Source organism: Terrapene carolina, unplaced genomic scaffold (assembly GCF_002925995.2).
Source record: "Terrapene carolina triunguis isolate 2854851 unplaced genomic scaffold, T_m_triunguis-2.0 Scaffold428, whole genome shotgun sequence".
Taxonomy (NCBI): Eukaryota; Metazoa; Chordata; order Testudines; family Emydidae; genus Terrapene; species Terrapene triunguis.
Window position 1 is genome coordinate 39 of NW_020664779.1, and position 15,722 is coordinate 15,760.

A 15,722-nucleotide genomic window follows, 5' to 3' on the forward strand; every position below is an offset into this window, starting at 1 on the left:
AAACTAGAACGACCATTAAAAAAATCAACATAAGTTGTCTTTTGCCAGAAGTTCTCCTCCTATTACTGAAGAGGGAGGAGGTAAGAGCCCTTTTCATTCAAAGACTAGCTTCTTGAGTCTGCACTGGAGTCATAATTCTGTATTAGTGATAAGGACATAACACTGGTGTGCCAAATTCAATATTACAACTTCAGTAAAGAAAAAGCTAAAAAGAGAAAATGTATGCTTAGTCATCCTCATGGAAAAATCCTATAGAAAAGATTAGTTCATCTAGCATGTTTAAACTAACAGTTTTGTAGCAGGGATATCATTTATGTTAAACTTTATAGAAAGGATATATTCAAATTCTACAGATTTTTATAGTAATCTCTAGAGAATCCAACCAGTTTTGTCCTTATTGTATAGGGCTTTTTCATAAGGGAAAACTCTACCAAAAAAAAACAAACAAAAAAAAAACCCCACCCTTGGCAACTGATTTTACATATTAAGGAAATATGTAAAAATGCCTCCTTAGTAGAAGTTTCTGAAATAGCATTTATTCAGTTAAATAATCAATAAAAAACATTACCAAGCCATATTTAAATATCAGTAAAGCTGCAAGTGCCAGAGGTCACTTTAAGGGACATATTAATCACAGCAGAATTCTGAAATGAAAACATTCCTGTACTTTTCTGATATGGGTTAAGTTGTGCTCCAACTGTTTTTAATTATCCCATAAGGAATAAATAGTGTACTTACAGCATTGCATAAATAACTGATACAGTACTCAACTTCTAACTGCAGGACAAATCCCACATTAACTGGGTAACAGCCTGCAGTGGAAATGCCTCAGTGACCGGCAAGCCAAAATTGTTAAATCTCTGAGTTTCAGGATCACAAAAGTCATCCCAAGGTATCAGGGTCCCCCTACTGAATACTATCAGGCGGCATTGTTTGTCAAAAGCAAGCACTTTTTGTTTTTAAACATTATTACTGCCTCTAAAATGTAACTTGCTGAGAGACTGAAATCCTTGATCCAGAGAAGAGGTAAGGCACAGGTGCCAGCAATGAAAGCTTCCCTACCATCATACTGGTGTAATTTGAACTCTGGCCTGGAGGAGCCATAGAAACAAAAACAAAACAGAACAGGATACCTGAACCACTTCTGTGCCTTCAATTATCTTCCTGTTGTAGGATACAGATGGGCAAGTAGCACTTCCTGCAACAATGTACGATCTCTCAGGGTAAGCCATTTCCCAAAACCTAAGAGAGAGAGGAAAAAACAAACAACCAAAACACACACAACCCAAAAAATCCAAACAAACATGATGATAAATGCTTAACACTGCTTAAACCTCAATGTGATTGTGTAAGAGCCTTCTTGCCCTTAAGGTAAAATTCAGTTAGCCCAGACTTTACAGAAACATTGAACGGAAGAGTTATAGATTATAAATATGGAAAATCAAAGTTAATATCACATTTGCTCACAAGGCATCGCTAACTGCTGCTTCCAGCACAGCATATCAAGCGCTTTACAAAAGGTGAGTAATTATTTCAGTTTTCAGATGGGAAAAGTGAGATGTGGGAAGTTAAAAACACTGGCCTGATATAACAGGCAGCAGCAATGAGGAATAGAACAGAGAGCACAGATCTCTTGACTCCATGGAAAAAGCTAACATTCAATTGCACAAACGTCTAACCTTGCATTATGCGGGGGGTACTTTAGTAGTAGGGGTTTTACTATTTGCAGATTGGTTCATTAGATTTTTTAAAACCCATCACGTCTTTAAAGAGATTCCTCAGGCTATTTTTACCTTATTTTCATGTCTGAACCTGCAGTCAGTAAAATGGGATTTCCATCTGCAGGACTACAGTATATTCCATGAACACTGTGAGGCGAAGGCTAATGGGGGAAGATGCAAACATGTTACTATCTCCAAAAACATTCTTGTACTAAATTACTAATTTATGTTGCCATGCTTCACAAAACAAGATGGGCATCCTGTACAGTAGTGACTCAATTACAAACAGGCACCTTATTTGTAAAAAGTTGGCTTTTGTTTCATGACAAACATGAAGTGTGGTGTTTTGGTGTCTTGGTAAATGGTCAAATCTTAAATATATAGAGGTAAGTCATTTCTCTTTTTGTTCCTGTTCACAAAGCAATGCAAGAGAATCTAACTCTTCCTACACTTCAAATGAGAGATGACAAAAAATTCTCTGACATTTCCAAAGAGACGTTCTCAGAGTAATTATCTCTTACAGAATTGGGTAAAATGGGTAAGTTGAAAAGCACAGAGATACACACAAAGCCTTGATGTCCTGGCAGTTCCAAGGTTACAGGAACCAGCACAACAGACTGCCAGTTAACTGAATCACAAAAGTCTCAGTTATGAAAAGCTATAATTACACAGGAGATACAAGGTGGATGAAGTAATACCTTTTATTGGACCACCTTGTCACTCAAATTATCCTGGGATCAACATGGCTACAACAACACTGCAAACATCATTACACGGGTATTTCAGATCCCAACAGCGAAGGTAATCTAGGATTTTTATTCAGGGGAGATAGGTCATTTAACCAAGTACAGCGTATATTGCAATATGAATGTTTAACATTTATTGGGGGGCTTAGTGATACTTTTTACTTGAAGGGTTTTATTTTGTTTCTTTTGCACTCACTGCTAGATATGGATGTGCCTCTGACTTATGAGCAACAGTGAACAAAGCATATGTGTATTGCTCCATATGAAGGTATATTTTCCCTATTTAATACTAACTGCTAAACAGTGGTGGGTTTACTCTGTAAAGGGAAAGTGCAATAGAACAGAGGTATTGTGATCACAGGAATAACATTTAAAGGTCATTAAGTTATGAACAGACCCAAACACAATACTATGAATTTTCTATTTTGGGAAAGATCTTTACAGTTAAATCACAGCACAGATGGTTGCTTAGTTTGTTTTGTGAAAAAATAGGGTGACCAAGCATACCAGTGGGTGAGTTAAGTATCATTAACTCCTCCTCTACAATAGATGAAGCTGCAAGGGGAATCGGCAACATACCCTACTCCAAACTACTTGGTCCAATTCCCTGGTGCCAAGGTCACTTCGCAAACGCACTACAGCTACACAAAGGGGTCCAATCCCAGCTACTGAATCTAAGAAGTTTAATAAGGAAGAAATAGCTAAACCCTTAACTAAAAATCCAGACAACTGAAATCAATTAATTCCCTGGAGCCTGCAGTTGCCTTATATTGTATCTTTCGTTTCTGCAGGATCCTAGCCTTTTTTTGAAAGTTGATTTCATTTGACAGCAAAACACGATTTAAGTTGCCCAAGCTGAGCACATGCTGAGAAACTACAGAAACAAAGGCAGGAACCAAACACACAGGCAAAAATACTGAAGTGCTGTTTGGAGGCTGAGGAAATTCTAAGGAAAACTATAAAGCACAGTAATGGGAAAGGAAAAAGGAAGCCAGACCTGTAATTCTGAAAGAGGAGGTGCGCTGCTGGCCCACAAAGTGAAGCGCCTGTCTCCGGTTTCCATATCCCACATGGAGACTTCATTATTGCCTTGAACAGCTACAGGAAAGACATTGCCAACACAGTTACAACTAAACCAGATGACTTGGCTTTCTATTGACAGAGACTAAGTGTACAACACATTTGGCTTGTTCTCCTTGGGGAACATGTCAGCCTCACTCTATTAGTAAGTTCTGAACATATTTTGTTGTTTTCATCTCTACAGTGGTGGCTCCACTATGGTTAAAAAGGACCCTAAACCTCACTTTAAGGTAGTTTTGTTTTAAACTCTCCGTTATTTCCTATATCCTCTTGAAAATATAATCGTATCACTTACTTCCTGGGACTGTAAATGGTGGTTTGCCTACACAGGTATCAGAGGCAGTTCAGCACTCTGGCTAGGGAACTCAGAACATCCTTCCCTTCCACTTGTCAGATGAATTCTAAGTCTATAGAAATTCTTGTAGACTATTATGGCCCTGATCCAGCAAAGCACTCACGACGTACTCTACTTTAAGCATGTGAATACCTCTGTTTAAATTCAAGGGATCTACTCCCATACTTAAAGGCAAGCACATGAGTGAATCCTTTGCTGGATCAGAGTCCACCAAGACAAACTTAGCTATTTCTGTACCCGCCCAGGGGGGAGGACTTGCACTGTTTGTGCATGTTTCCCACAAGTGAAAGGCTTTCAAAGAGATGTTTAGAATCCAGATATCATCCATTAACATAAAATAGGTGACATTTAAGGAGTAAGTTTACTTAAACTCTGAACCCCAAATTTAAAAATATTTTAATTTGCACTGGGTGAAAGAAACTTTAAATTTTATTCTCACTATACTGCAACCCTGTATGCTCTGTTATTGCACAATATTTTAAGCATAAAAAAACTCTCATTACAGGAATGGGCTGCTGCACCATTACTTAATAAAATATTTGCAGTATTATTGCAGAGTACTACAATTCTGTGTATGTAAGAATAAAACAACTGCAAGTGTTTGCAGTAAGTGTCTTGGGAGATTTGCAAAGGCACAAATGAGTTTAGTTCAACGGGATTTGGACACTGAACTATCCTTCATACCTCTGAAAATCTTCCCTAATCTAGGAGAACTCCTGACCCCAATGAAGCCAATAGCAAAACTCCCACTGTCTTTAATGGGGTCAGGATTTCACCTCCTGTCTTTTAAGCAAATTCCCCCTAAGCAACAATATGTGGCAAGCAGTGTGCTGGGCTCGTAACCTCTTGAGAGTTGGGCTATCCAGGAACACAAAGTCTAGAGATTATAGTTTTCACCAGCGGATAACACTGTATTTTTTTTTAAGTCATTACAAGGCACAGAGGCAGAATCCAACTGTGACCCTCATCTGCTGAGCAGAAGCAAGTCTGCAGAATCAAGCATTCAGTGCAACAGAAAGTGAAGAACAAGCCTTAATCACAATCTTCAGCAATAAGGTGGTAAGTAAGATATCTGTTTTACCTGCAATTACCCATGACTGAGAGAGGGGATGCATCAGCAGGCGTCTGATACGAGCCCTGGAAGGATGGCAATGGCTGGAGATGGGTAACTGGAACCTCATGTCCCAGCATGCCATGGTACCATTGCTTGTACCTGGTGAGAGAGATTTATTTGTTGTCAGAGGGACTGTTGCACCAGTTTTTTAATCTATAGCCTTTCTTTCTGTTCCTAAGGCAAAGGGACTGCAGTCTTGATTAGGTATACAATAGAATACTTACTGCAAAGAAATCTGCTCTTTAAAAGTTCTCTTTCCCCTTTTGGAAGCAAGAGTATCTGGAGCCATGCACTCTATAAGGGACAGCTTTAATTACATAGTTATTTTAAAGGAACTTCACTAAGTCTAACCAATACAACGAGAATGAATAATAATTAAACTTACCAATACATAGCCAGCACTGGTGTATGTCCACAGCAAATGAGGTTATGAGACCGAGCCTCAAATCATGTTTTAATGTCCAAGCATTACTCGTGGATCGCAGGTCCCATCCAACTAGGGAACCATTCACAGTGGCATAAGCCAGCACTGACTGTGCTCCCGAATTGAAGTGATGCATATCTACCACACACCCATCATCCTTCTGGTCTAGCAACCTGGATAAATAAAGCAAATCAGAAACAAGACAAATATTATCCCTCTAAATGTTTCTTTAACACTCCCCCAGACTGAAGATGCTTTACTGCCATCCTCATGTTTTCATTCACACTGCCTCCTGAGTCCTGACCTTTCTGCAATGAACATCTTCCCTATTTCTCCTCTAAATTCACTTCTCCTGCAAGGCCTACATATCTTAATCAGCCCAATAAAATGCTGTCAGCACATCTTTAAAAACCACAACTACAGCACTGACTTATGGGTCTCCCAGCATGTCTGATATTTGTCCAGATTGTGAGGGCAGGAGCTGTACATGTCTTTGTTTCTTGTACAGTATTATTACAGTGCTGACAGCATAACTGATAGTCATCTAGAGCGTATGCAAATAAGCATGTATTGCATACAGAGATAGAATATATACAAGGATGAAAATTAATCTCTAATTTATAAAAGATGGAACATTGATCACATTTGGGTTATTTTATTTATTAAATTAATCCCAATTCAGAGGATGACATTTGAGACACAACGTTGAGTTTACGTATCAGACAAAAAACTACATTCAAACAGTGAATTTTTAACCTGGACTGCTAGAATTTAGGAGACACAACCTAATGTGGGACTTGTAGTCACCCCTCATCTAAGGATCAGAAGTAACAGAATCATAAATAATATGAAGCAATACTAAATATTTAAGACAAACTCTCTCATATGGCAGAGATGTAGCAAAGGCCAAAATCACCTCCCACCCTTCCACAGTTTACACACCCTATTCATCCCTGCACCCAAGTAAAAGCCTGGAAGAATCACTTATAGGTCTGCAGCAAAACCACATGGCATATATTTGCAAACACGATGTAAAACTTTAATAGTTTTATAAATCGTAATATTTTCCAATATTCCTTCCATGAAGATCTGAAACAACTTTATGAGAAAAGTAAATGTCATTACCATTTTGCACAGAGGGAAATAGGAATAGGAAGTTTGGTGAAGAACTCACGATCAAAAGCATGTTCGTGACAGTGCTGGGTATATAACCCATATCTCCCAACTTTCTCCTGTACTAGAACCATTGACCTGTGCATCCTTTTCAAGCACTCTTTACTCAAGAGGGAGGGGATTACTGTTAAGTGCATGCTAGTACCTTATAGCACATGAATTCTCCAGTATGAAACAGACACTGTTGACATGTACCTGCTTTGTATTGGATGAATTTTAGGAGATTTCGGAAGCTTTGATGCTTCAATCCCAAGAAGCTGGATCCCACCATTATCTGAAGCTACAGCCAGGTAGTGTGAGCCTTGGCAAAAAGTAAGTGTCTTGACACTTCCTCCAATCCGAGAATATGTCAAAATTGATCTGGGGGGGGAGGGGAAGAGATAGGAAACAGTTTCAAGTAGTGGCCCAGTGTCTTAGCAAGCTCAAAAAACCAATTTAATATAATTTCACCTCTCCCACCACCTTAAAACAACAACTCTGCATTAAGACAATATTAAGGTTGCACAGTTAAGTGCTCCAAAATCAGGAAATCTCAAAGTCTAAGTTGCCCGCATAACCTTAATTCTCCCCCTTTGTGATATGCATTATGATACTCTTCAATTTCACGATCATTCTGTACTACAGGTACAGAATAATAAAACCCCTACAATCTTACATACATATACGTAGCTTTTTTACAATATCTTAATTGTCTATGAACATACATACTCTAATTTCATTATCATAATGGTCCTGTGCATCTTTACTGACTTCATTTCTTTTTTTTGTATTAATAGGATTTCTTTTCTCTGTAAGGTATACATTTCAATAAATTATGTACCATGCATTCTCTCTTCAACCAACAGTACAAACTTCCTGAACTGCATATCAGGGAATGAGGCAGTTAACTATGAAGCTCATTTAGCTGTAAATGTAGGTGATCTTAAGGTATCAATACCAGCATATATTTCACCCATACATCAGAAGGATTTGCAATTACTTTGCCTATGTAATATTCCCCTTGTAGTTTCAATTAGATAGAAGGGAACAAAGATTCCTAGAAAATGAAGCATAAAATGTTATAGTTGCACACCTACATGTTCCATTTGAATATTTAAGATCTTCAGTATACTGTAGGAGTGGTTCAAGCTTAACTCTGAGAGTGTATTTAAATATTTTTGGTAAAAAAAAAAAAAAAATCCTACATATTCCAGGGAATTGTAAGTTACCTGGTCGTAGTGGTTTTTCCTTCCATTTTTTGACTGTTCCAGATTTTCACCGTGCCATCATTAGAGCATGTGGCAAAAATGGAATGTTCATCCGAGACTCGAATACGGTTCACTGCAGACTTGTGTTCATGAAGGTGAGCAACTAACAGCCCTTTAGGACGCCATCCTATGGAAGCAGCAATAGGAAATCAACCCCCAAAACCTAACACAAAGGAAATATGAAAATTCCCATCCCCATCCAAGTGATAAATTGTGAGAGGTTGCAGGCACAACACTAAAAAGATACTAGGCAGACTGCACATCGACACACCAGATTTAGGCACTCTTTACTGGTGCCAAAGAGAATGTTTTTAGGAGACCCAAAAGCAAGAGCAGCATTATTTTATTTATCTTACACACATTCAAATAGATAGTCATTGGGACTGATCTGTGATGCTGGACCCAAAGGATCCTAGTGTGGGATTCCATACAATAGAAGCACATAGATGGGATTTAAAATATTTTGTGGGTCAACAACCTCTTCTCTCAAACCACTGCCCCCCTCCCCATTTAATTCATGGGTGCTATGTTTAAAACCAATGAATGATTGTGGGCTTTCAGACCTCTGAGATCTAAACTGACACTACTCCACTGGCATTTAGAACAGCAGCAATGTGGAGTGCTATTCTCACATTTTCATTACTTGGCACAGTGGAATAGAGGAAATGGCAGCAACTTCTGACAACAAGGCTCTTAAGCTGTTCTGCTGAGAGCCTGCTCCAATAAAGCAAAGTGAAATACTCCCAAGCCCGGTGGGGAGGGGATACTTCGCAAGGAAGCAGAGAGACAAAAGACAGCTGCTTACAGGCAACTCTAAAATTGATGGTGGGGCTGCTGCCAGCAGGAAGCTTGAAGAAGGGAAAACTGACTGTTGGCAGCAGTAGCTTAAAGCACATTAAAGAGACTAACCCAACCCTATTTCTATCAGAGGTTAATGCATCCTTCCTGCCTCTGATCTTAGAAAGAGCAGTACCCTGCCCTCTTGCTTCCAGTCATGTGTGGGCTGGGTTCCTGCTGCCTGGACTCAGCAGGATGGAGGGCTGAGAGAATCACACCCTCTTCCCCTCCCTCCCCCCCGACCCCTCATTATTGCTAGAACCTAGCAGGAGGGATTTACTTTTCCTTTGTAACAGGCACCTGGCATAGTAACTGAAATCCTTATCATCAGCAACAGCATCTCTGTGTGAGTCCTTATTGCTATCTCCTCCTGCCTAATGTAGCATTATTAGCCCCTCCCAAATGTGGCTGGCAATCAGGAAGTGAGAGCAGGTTCCATAAAACTGAGAAGTATATCTAAAAACTAAACTGGGACTTTTTAAAAACAAAACACAGATTCAGAGTTATTACTAATAGGTTTTAGCAATATGCCAAATTACAGGGGAAGGGTATAATTAAAGCAACCCAGATTCTACAATAAAGCAAATTTACCAGAGTTTGGAGGACTGGAAGGGGAATATTTTCTTTCAGAGATGTGACCTATTCATTAAACAACATTACACAGAGCCAGTCAAAGCATAGGAATACTGTAAAGTTATTGATCCACAACTGTAACACGAATCCCCTGTTCTCCAGTTGGCAGCAGGGAATCTGATTTGCAGTAAGTATAGAGTATTCAAATTACAATACTGCAATTGGCAACTGTCCTCAGAATGCCATAAAAGAGATAGGATATGCAACATGGCCCAGTTAATTTAGCCTGAGCAACCTGAACTCCCAGTAAGAGTGGTTGATCTTGCAGCTTTAATGTTGTATTAACACTAGGTTTTCTGCACTATTTAGGTATTTGATAAAACGCATGACAACTCTTCTAAAGCCATCTGAAACCCAGTAAAATCCTTCAAAAAAGGGGGGGAGGGAGTTATCAGAGCTTCAATTCAAGCACTCTTTTCCTAAATGAATGCAATTCATCACATAAATATTAGCTTCTTCTCAAAAAGAGCTAACCAAAAGTATCTGGATCAACCTCTTACACGTTTGTTGTGAATCTTTCCTTGAAACAAACAACAAGTTTGACATGTGAACGTTGTTTGGTGCTCTTGATCTCTCTGAGAGGAACAGCTCAGCTGTGTCATGGGATGCATTATGCATTTCACAGGTCGCACAATTCTCTTCAAATGAAAAACATATGGCTGCGCAGACAATATTTCTCTCAAAGGAAAAATCAATTTATACACCTCTACCCTGACATAATGCTGTCCGCAGGATCCAAAAAAATCTTACCGCGTTATAGGTGAAACCACGTTATAATCGAACGTGCTTTGATCCACCAGAGTGCGCAACCCTGCCCCCCTGGAGCACTGCTTTACCGCGTTATATCCGAATTCGTGTTATATCGGGGTAGAGGTGTATATCAATCAAGATCACCAAGATTTAAATATCATTTGATGGCTCATTTCTTGGTAAAATACCATTGCAGATACCATTTTACACAGCAATATAAGAACAGTGGGCAGACGTTAAATCCTTTACTTACAATGCACAAGAGGAAAAAACTCAAAATACCTCTACCCAAACTTGAGTATAATATTTAAATTGTTGTAAAATTTTAGCTCCGTTGTTTAAGTTTCTGAAGATTTTACACATAAAAGCTTTCTAAAAGTAGAGTGAAATTGTTAAATTACCTAATCAACTACTTGGGCAAGGACTGTATCTTTCTATACATTTATATACTGCCTAGAACAATGGAGCCCTGATCTGGATTGGGGCCTTTGGTCACTAACACTACACAAATAAATAAAGTGTTATCGCTAATATGGCAATGGACATATCCAAATGATGTTAAAATAGTAGAGTCATTAGGGAGACTAGCAGAGTCAGGAAGGCCACTTATTTTACAAATTCAGTCAATTGGCCATGGTTTCTCCAGCAGAGAGATTACCATTGTAAACATGCTTTGAAAAAAATCACGTTTTGTACTGTGAACCTCACCACAGCACAGGGTCTAACCTGAAACAAAACTAAAATTTTAGTAGTTCCAAGATGGTGCTGAACTGTAGATTTAAAAATTAAAATGACTGTTTTACCTGCTGCATCAGTGTCAGTCAGTCAGTGTCCTTATGCAATAGGATGCCCTTTAGAAATAAAAATCAGAGCCACAATAAAACTAACTGCCTCCTCAGTACAGATAGCCTCACTCAAAATGCTAAACCAGGGGTCGGCAATCTTTGGCACGCGGCTCGCCAGGGTAAGCACCCTGGTGGGCCGGGCCAGTTTGTTTACCTGCCGTGTCCGCAGGTTCGGCCGATCGCGGCTCCCGCTGGCCGCGGTTCGCAGTCCCAGGCCAATGGGGGCGGCGGGAAGCGGCACGGGATGTGCTGGCCGACCCCTGTGCTAAACTGACCTTGTTCTCAATGTTAAAGGTGAACTGAAAAGCTTGCTTATCAGAGTTCAATCTCTTTCCCAGCAACAGTTACTGACAAATCAACTACACTGATGGACAACTGCATTCTCTGCACTGCTTGAAGTATTAGCAAGGTCATCTGTGATTGCAAGAGAACAACTGATGACTAGGTCTTGGCAGGTAGCTGAAGAAACTGATTTTAAATGAGCATTTATAATTTGCATGTCTACACATCCAGTGACATGGAATATAAAAATGGTTTCTCTTTTTAAAAGTTTTAAAAATAAGGCTTTTTAGGTGACCTTTAGGGAAAAGGTTCTGTTTTGACAGTGGGAATATTAAGAAGGAACGAGTCCAGATCAGCTTCTTAAAATAGCAGGATTTCCTAACCCAGTAATTTCCTGTGTTCCTGGCATTTCAAATTTTCCCTTATGGTGAATGTAATTTGATCCAAGAGGTTTTACCTGTGGTCTAATGACACCTTAGTCCTGATCTTTACCTGTAGGAGGTGGTTTGCTCTCCCATTCAGCATTCTCCATCATCTGTTTGGCCATTCTTTCTGCATTGCACTGTTCTCGCTTCTGTTGGACTAACTGCTGAAGTTCAGTTTTGCAAGTAGTGATGCGTAACTGGTACGTGGAAGGTGAAGCTGTACTGCTTAAAACCTGTATGGTTGGTTTCCTGGTCTGGACAACTGTTCCATCAGTTGCCTGTATGCCATAAACAATTTAAACAAATGTTCACAGCTAAATCAGTCATGTGGTTAGCATGTCACGCTGACAAGAGCATGGAAGAATCATTTATCCTTTAATCTGTTAGTGATGAGTAAACATACAAATTCAAAATTAAGAACTGAATATTTGTACAAGTGAGTAACTGAATGCAGACACACAATTCGCCACAAGCCAAACTGCAACCACATTTAATGAAAGGGTTCCAAAGCCACCATAGAGAGTGGAGTCGATGTCTTAATTGCATAACAACTTTAAATACAAATTACTATTCAAAACACAGCACACAATTGTCTATTCGCTGTACACATTTTCATGAAGAAAATATTTACTAATATTTCCTCAAGCAACTGTTGTAGGAGCAGTTACTGCAAATATACCTGTAGTCACTATTGCCAACAAAGTGACAAAATTAGCTAACAATTATTTGTTTACATAAAACCAAAAAGTGTTGACAAACTCCCATCAGAGTTCCAGAATTAATACTGATGTCACAGCTAGTTAGTAAGGCCCTAATCCTGCAAGGTGATCCATCCAGGCAGCCCCTAACACCCATACCAATTTTGGAAATCCTACAAACACATGCTCCAGAATGCAAATCAATCTGTAATGAGGGATGGGAAAAATTTTCCCTATGAACAGGTTATTCCATCCATGTTTACGGCAGGGTTTCTTGCACCTTCCTCTGCATCTGGTACTAACCACTACTGGGTACAGTATTCTGTACCGTAGACAGACCACTGCTACGATCTGGTATGGTAATTGCTGCATACCACTGAAGTCACAGACAAAAGGGGTACACCCAAAAGGAGATTACCGGGCCTAAATTCTTGAATTCTCAAAGAGTTTCCAAGAGCTTTATTATCAGCATAATTTATTTAATGCATTGGCTAGTCTCCCTCAACACATCCCTTAGAGATTCACTTGTGGGATCATGCTGTTCATAGAACTTATTTTTTCCCATTTTTTTAAACTTTAAGCCCCAATATTCTGTTGAACAAAAGAGCCAAAAGGACAAAGAAACACTACATAAAATGGCTAAAAAAAAAAAAAATCCCTCTTTACACTGGTCCCAACACTATGTTCAGTGAGTAGATATTAAAGTGCTTGCTGCTATTTACATATTCAGATTAGATAAAAAAATGCAAAAAAGTGAGGTCTTCAGAAATACCTGTGGAGAGGATGACAAATTGGCACAGATGCCAGCAGCGGACTCGGAACGAAGAGGTTTTCCAGTCTGAGCTGCTTCTTGATCAGCACTTTGCCCTTTAGGTATTGGCTGGGAGATGTTAGAAGGTTCCAAAGACCCGAACATACTTTTCCATTCTTCATTTACATTTGCTTCTTGTTTTACATTTTTTCTAGCTATAAAAGAAAGACCAAAAAAGAAAGAATTAACATAAGATTTAATTCATTATAACAATCATTCAAATTGGTCATGACTTTAGCACTAAGTGTAACCCAATAAATACATGCAGATTGATTATGGAATTACATTAATCAAAGAAAAAATGCATTATTGGGTTATTTAAAATCAGCTGGTAGGGATGTTAGAAGAAAAAGAGATTTAGACACCTAACAACTGGAAAATTCCTACTTAGCATTAGAAGAGCTTTATTGAAATAACATAATATTCTATTTGCATATTCTTAATCCTAAAGCTGACCCATTCATATAACTCATACAAATCAGAGGGAATTTTTTTAATGTAGAAGGGAAGTAGGATCAAGTCATAAATAATGATGTTCTTCCTACGAAAGTTAATCCAGTATTGGCACAGGAGAAAGACTAGTTCAGTGGTTCTTAACCTGGGGTACGTGCACCCCTGGGGGTACACAGAAGTCTTCCATGGAGTACATCATCTAGATATTTGCCTAGTTTTACAACAAGTTACATAAAAAGCACCAGCAAAGTCAGTACAAACTAAAATGTCATACAGACAATGACTTGTTTATACTGCTCTATATACTATAAACTGAAATGTAAATACAATATTTATATTATTTATAATTATATGGTAAAAATGAGAAAATAAGCAATTTTTCAATAATAGCGTGCTGTGATACTTTTGTAATCTTATGTCTGATTTTGTAAGCAAGTACTGTAATTTTTAAGTGAGGGGGTACGCAAGACAAATCAGACTCCTGAATGGAGTACAGTAGTCTGGAAAGGTAGAGAACCACTGGACTAGTTTATCATATGACACTAGGCAGATTACTGCTGGCATCAAATACTGTCATTTTCCAGCAAGGTAGCAGCCACCTCCTGATGGCTCAAGAATGTAATTAAGAAATTTATTTTGAAAATTCCTTTTTGGGTCACTTAAAACTAAAAAAGAAGTAGAAACATGGGGCAAATTAAACCCAGACTAAGCCAATGCATAATGACTAAAGGCAAGATGCCTAATATTAATCAGTTTAAGGGAGAGAATTTATTAAAAGCATTGACTCCGCATATTAACTTGTAAACCCTCTCTATGACTGACTCCACAGGACCCAAAATTTGTGCTTATGTTTCCGCCCACCCAAATTTATGAGTATATTATATATTTTTTATAATATACCACAAGGAGTTGACAGGCATTGTGCTTTTAAATGTCAAAGTCAGAAATCTTGAGATTCCCAAGGTGAAATAAAAATGCAGGCATGTGTGTGAGAGAGAGGAGCGGACGTGTTCGCTGTAGGGCAAGTTGGAGTAGTGAGCTTTGGGGGATTTGTAGTAAGCAGAGTTCCAGGTAAAAAACAGACACAAATAGGAGAAGTGGCGGGAAGGTTGCAGCATCAGGGAGGAGTTGCACACACATGGGGGCATGATACAGTCAGAAGAATGGGAAAGAAATGGAAGCAATAGAAGACAGCAAGGTGTTGGAGTAGGTGTTTGGATGGGGGAGATGAACAGTGTTGATGCAGAAAGCATTTGATGAGACATACCAAAAAACACTCCTAGAAACAACTCTTTTCCCCAGAGTTCGACCCTTTAAAAACACCTCAGACAAGTGGCCAACATATTCAAAGTGAAAAAAACTGGTCATCCCACTAAGGGACAGTAGAGGAAGTAGGGAGAAGAAAAGTGATGAAAAAAAGGTCATCTGTGACACTGAAAACCTCACCATTTATTTTTAATACAAACACTACTGATAGTCCATCTCACTTCACACAACCTTTGCTCATTACTGCCCCAGAGTTGTATAGAGTTAAATCCAGTTAGTTAGAAGTGAAAGACTCCACAGGCTATTATTAATCCATTGGAGCCAGCCAGTCCCTCAGTTTCTGACATTTCAAGTGAAACCCCCTGTTTAGTGAAATTTTGCTGGCTTTATTATTACCATCATTATGAGTCCAGTGTTATTGCAAACAATTGTTTAAGCTGAAATACTCAGAACGTTTACTGAATATGTTCAAGAGTCAACTGCCCAACCCTCCTGAAAATAAAACAAAGAGATAAAACATGAGAATATACCAACCACGTTTGTCATCAGGCTCCTGCTTTGTTTTAACAAGATCAACTTGTCTTCCAGTTATTCCCAGAGTTGCCAAGTCAATAACCCCTTTTTGAGTGCTGTCATGCAGGTGGCTCTGGTCCACTATATTGGCCTTGGCTTTATTGGATTTTAACATAAAGTCCTTTAATGCTAATAGTTTGTCTTCTTCCTCCTCAGTCATACCCTACAACAAAACACATGGAGACAATTTTAAACAGAACTTCCATCAAGATATGGAGATACAGAAGTGGGATACATTATTGGTTCTTAATGAAGGGAGAGAACTCAAGAACTCAAGACAGACTTCTAT

The 15,722-nt window shown here is 38.9% G+C and overlaps 1 protein-coding gene across 1 annotated transcript in view; it reads right to left on the minus strand.

Moving 5' to 3' along the window:
• Positions 1-725: 725 nt before the first annotated feature.
• PIK3R4 (phosphoinositide-3-kinase regulatory subunit 4) overlaps positions 726-15,722 on the minus strand; it is a 29,263-nt gene continuing 14,266 nt past the window's right edge. Inside the window, exons 9-18 of the mRNA XM_026658339.1 lie at positions 15,395-15,596; positions 13,103-13,296; positions 11,700-11,910; positions 7,822-7,987; positions 6,809-6,973; positions 5,402-5,613; positions 4,984-5,115; positions 3,465-3,565; positions 1,794-1,882; positions 726-1,242 (exon numbers count right to left, since the gene is read on the minus strand). Of these exons, the coding sequence (XP_026514124.1) occupies positions 1,065-1,242; positions 1,794-1,882; positions 3,465-3,565; positions 4,984-5,115; positions 5,402-5,613; positions 6,809-6,973; positions 7,822-7,987; positions 11,700-11,910; positions 13,103-13,296; positions 15,395-15,596 (1,650 nt within the window). The 3' untranslated portion in view covers positions 726-1,064. The remainder of the gene's footprint in view (positions 1,243-1,793; positions 1,883-3,464; positions 3,566-4,983; positions 5,116-5,401; positions 5,614-6,808; positions 6,974-7,821; positions 7,988-11,699; positions 11,911-13,102; positions 13,297-15,394; positions 15,597-15,722) is intronic.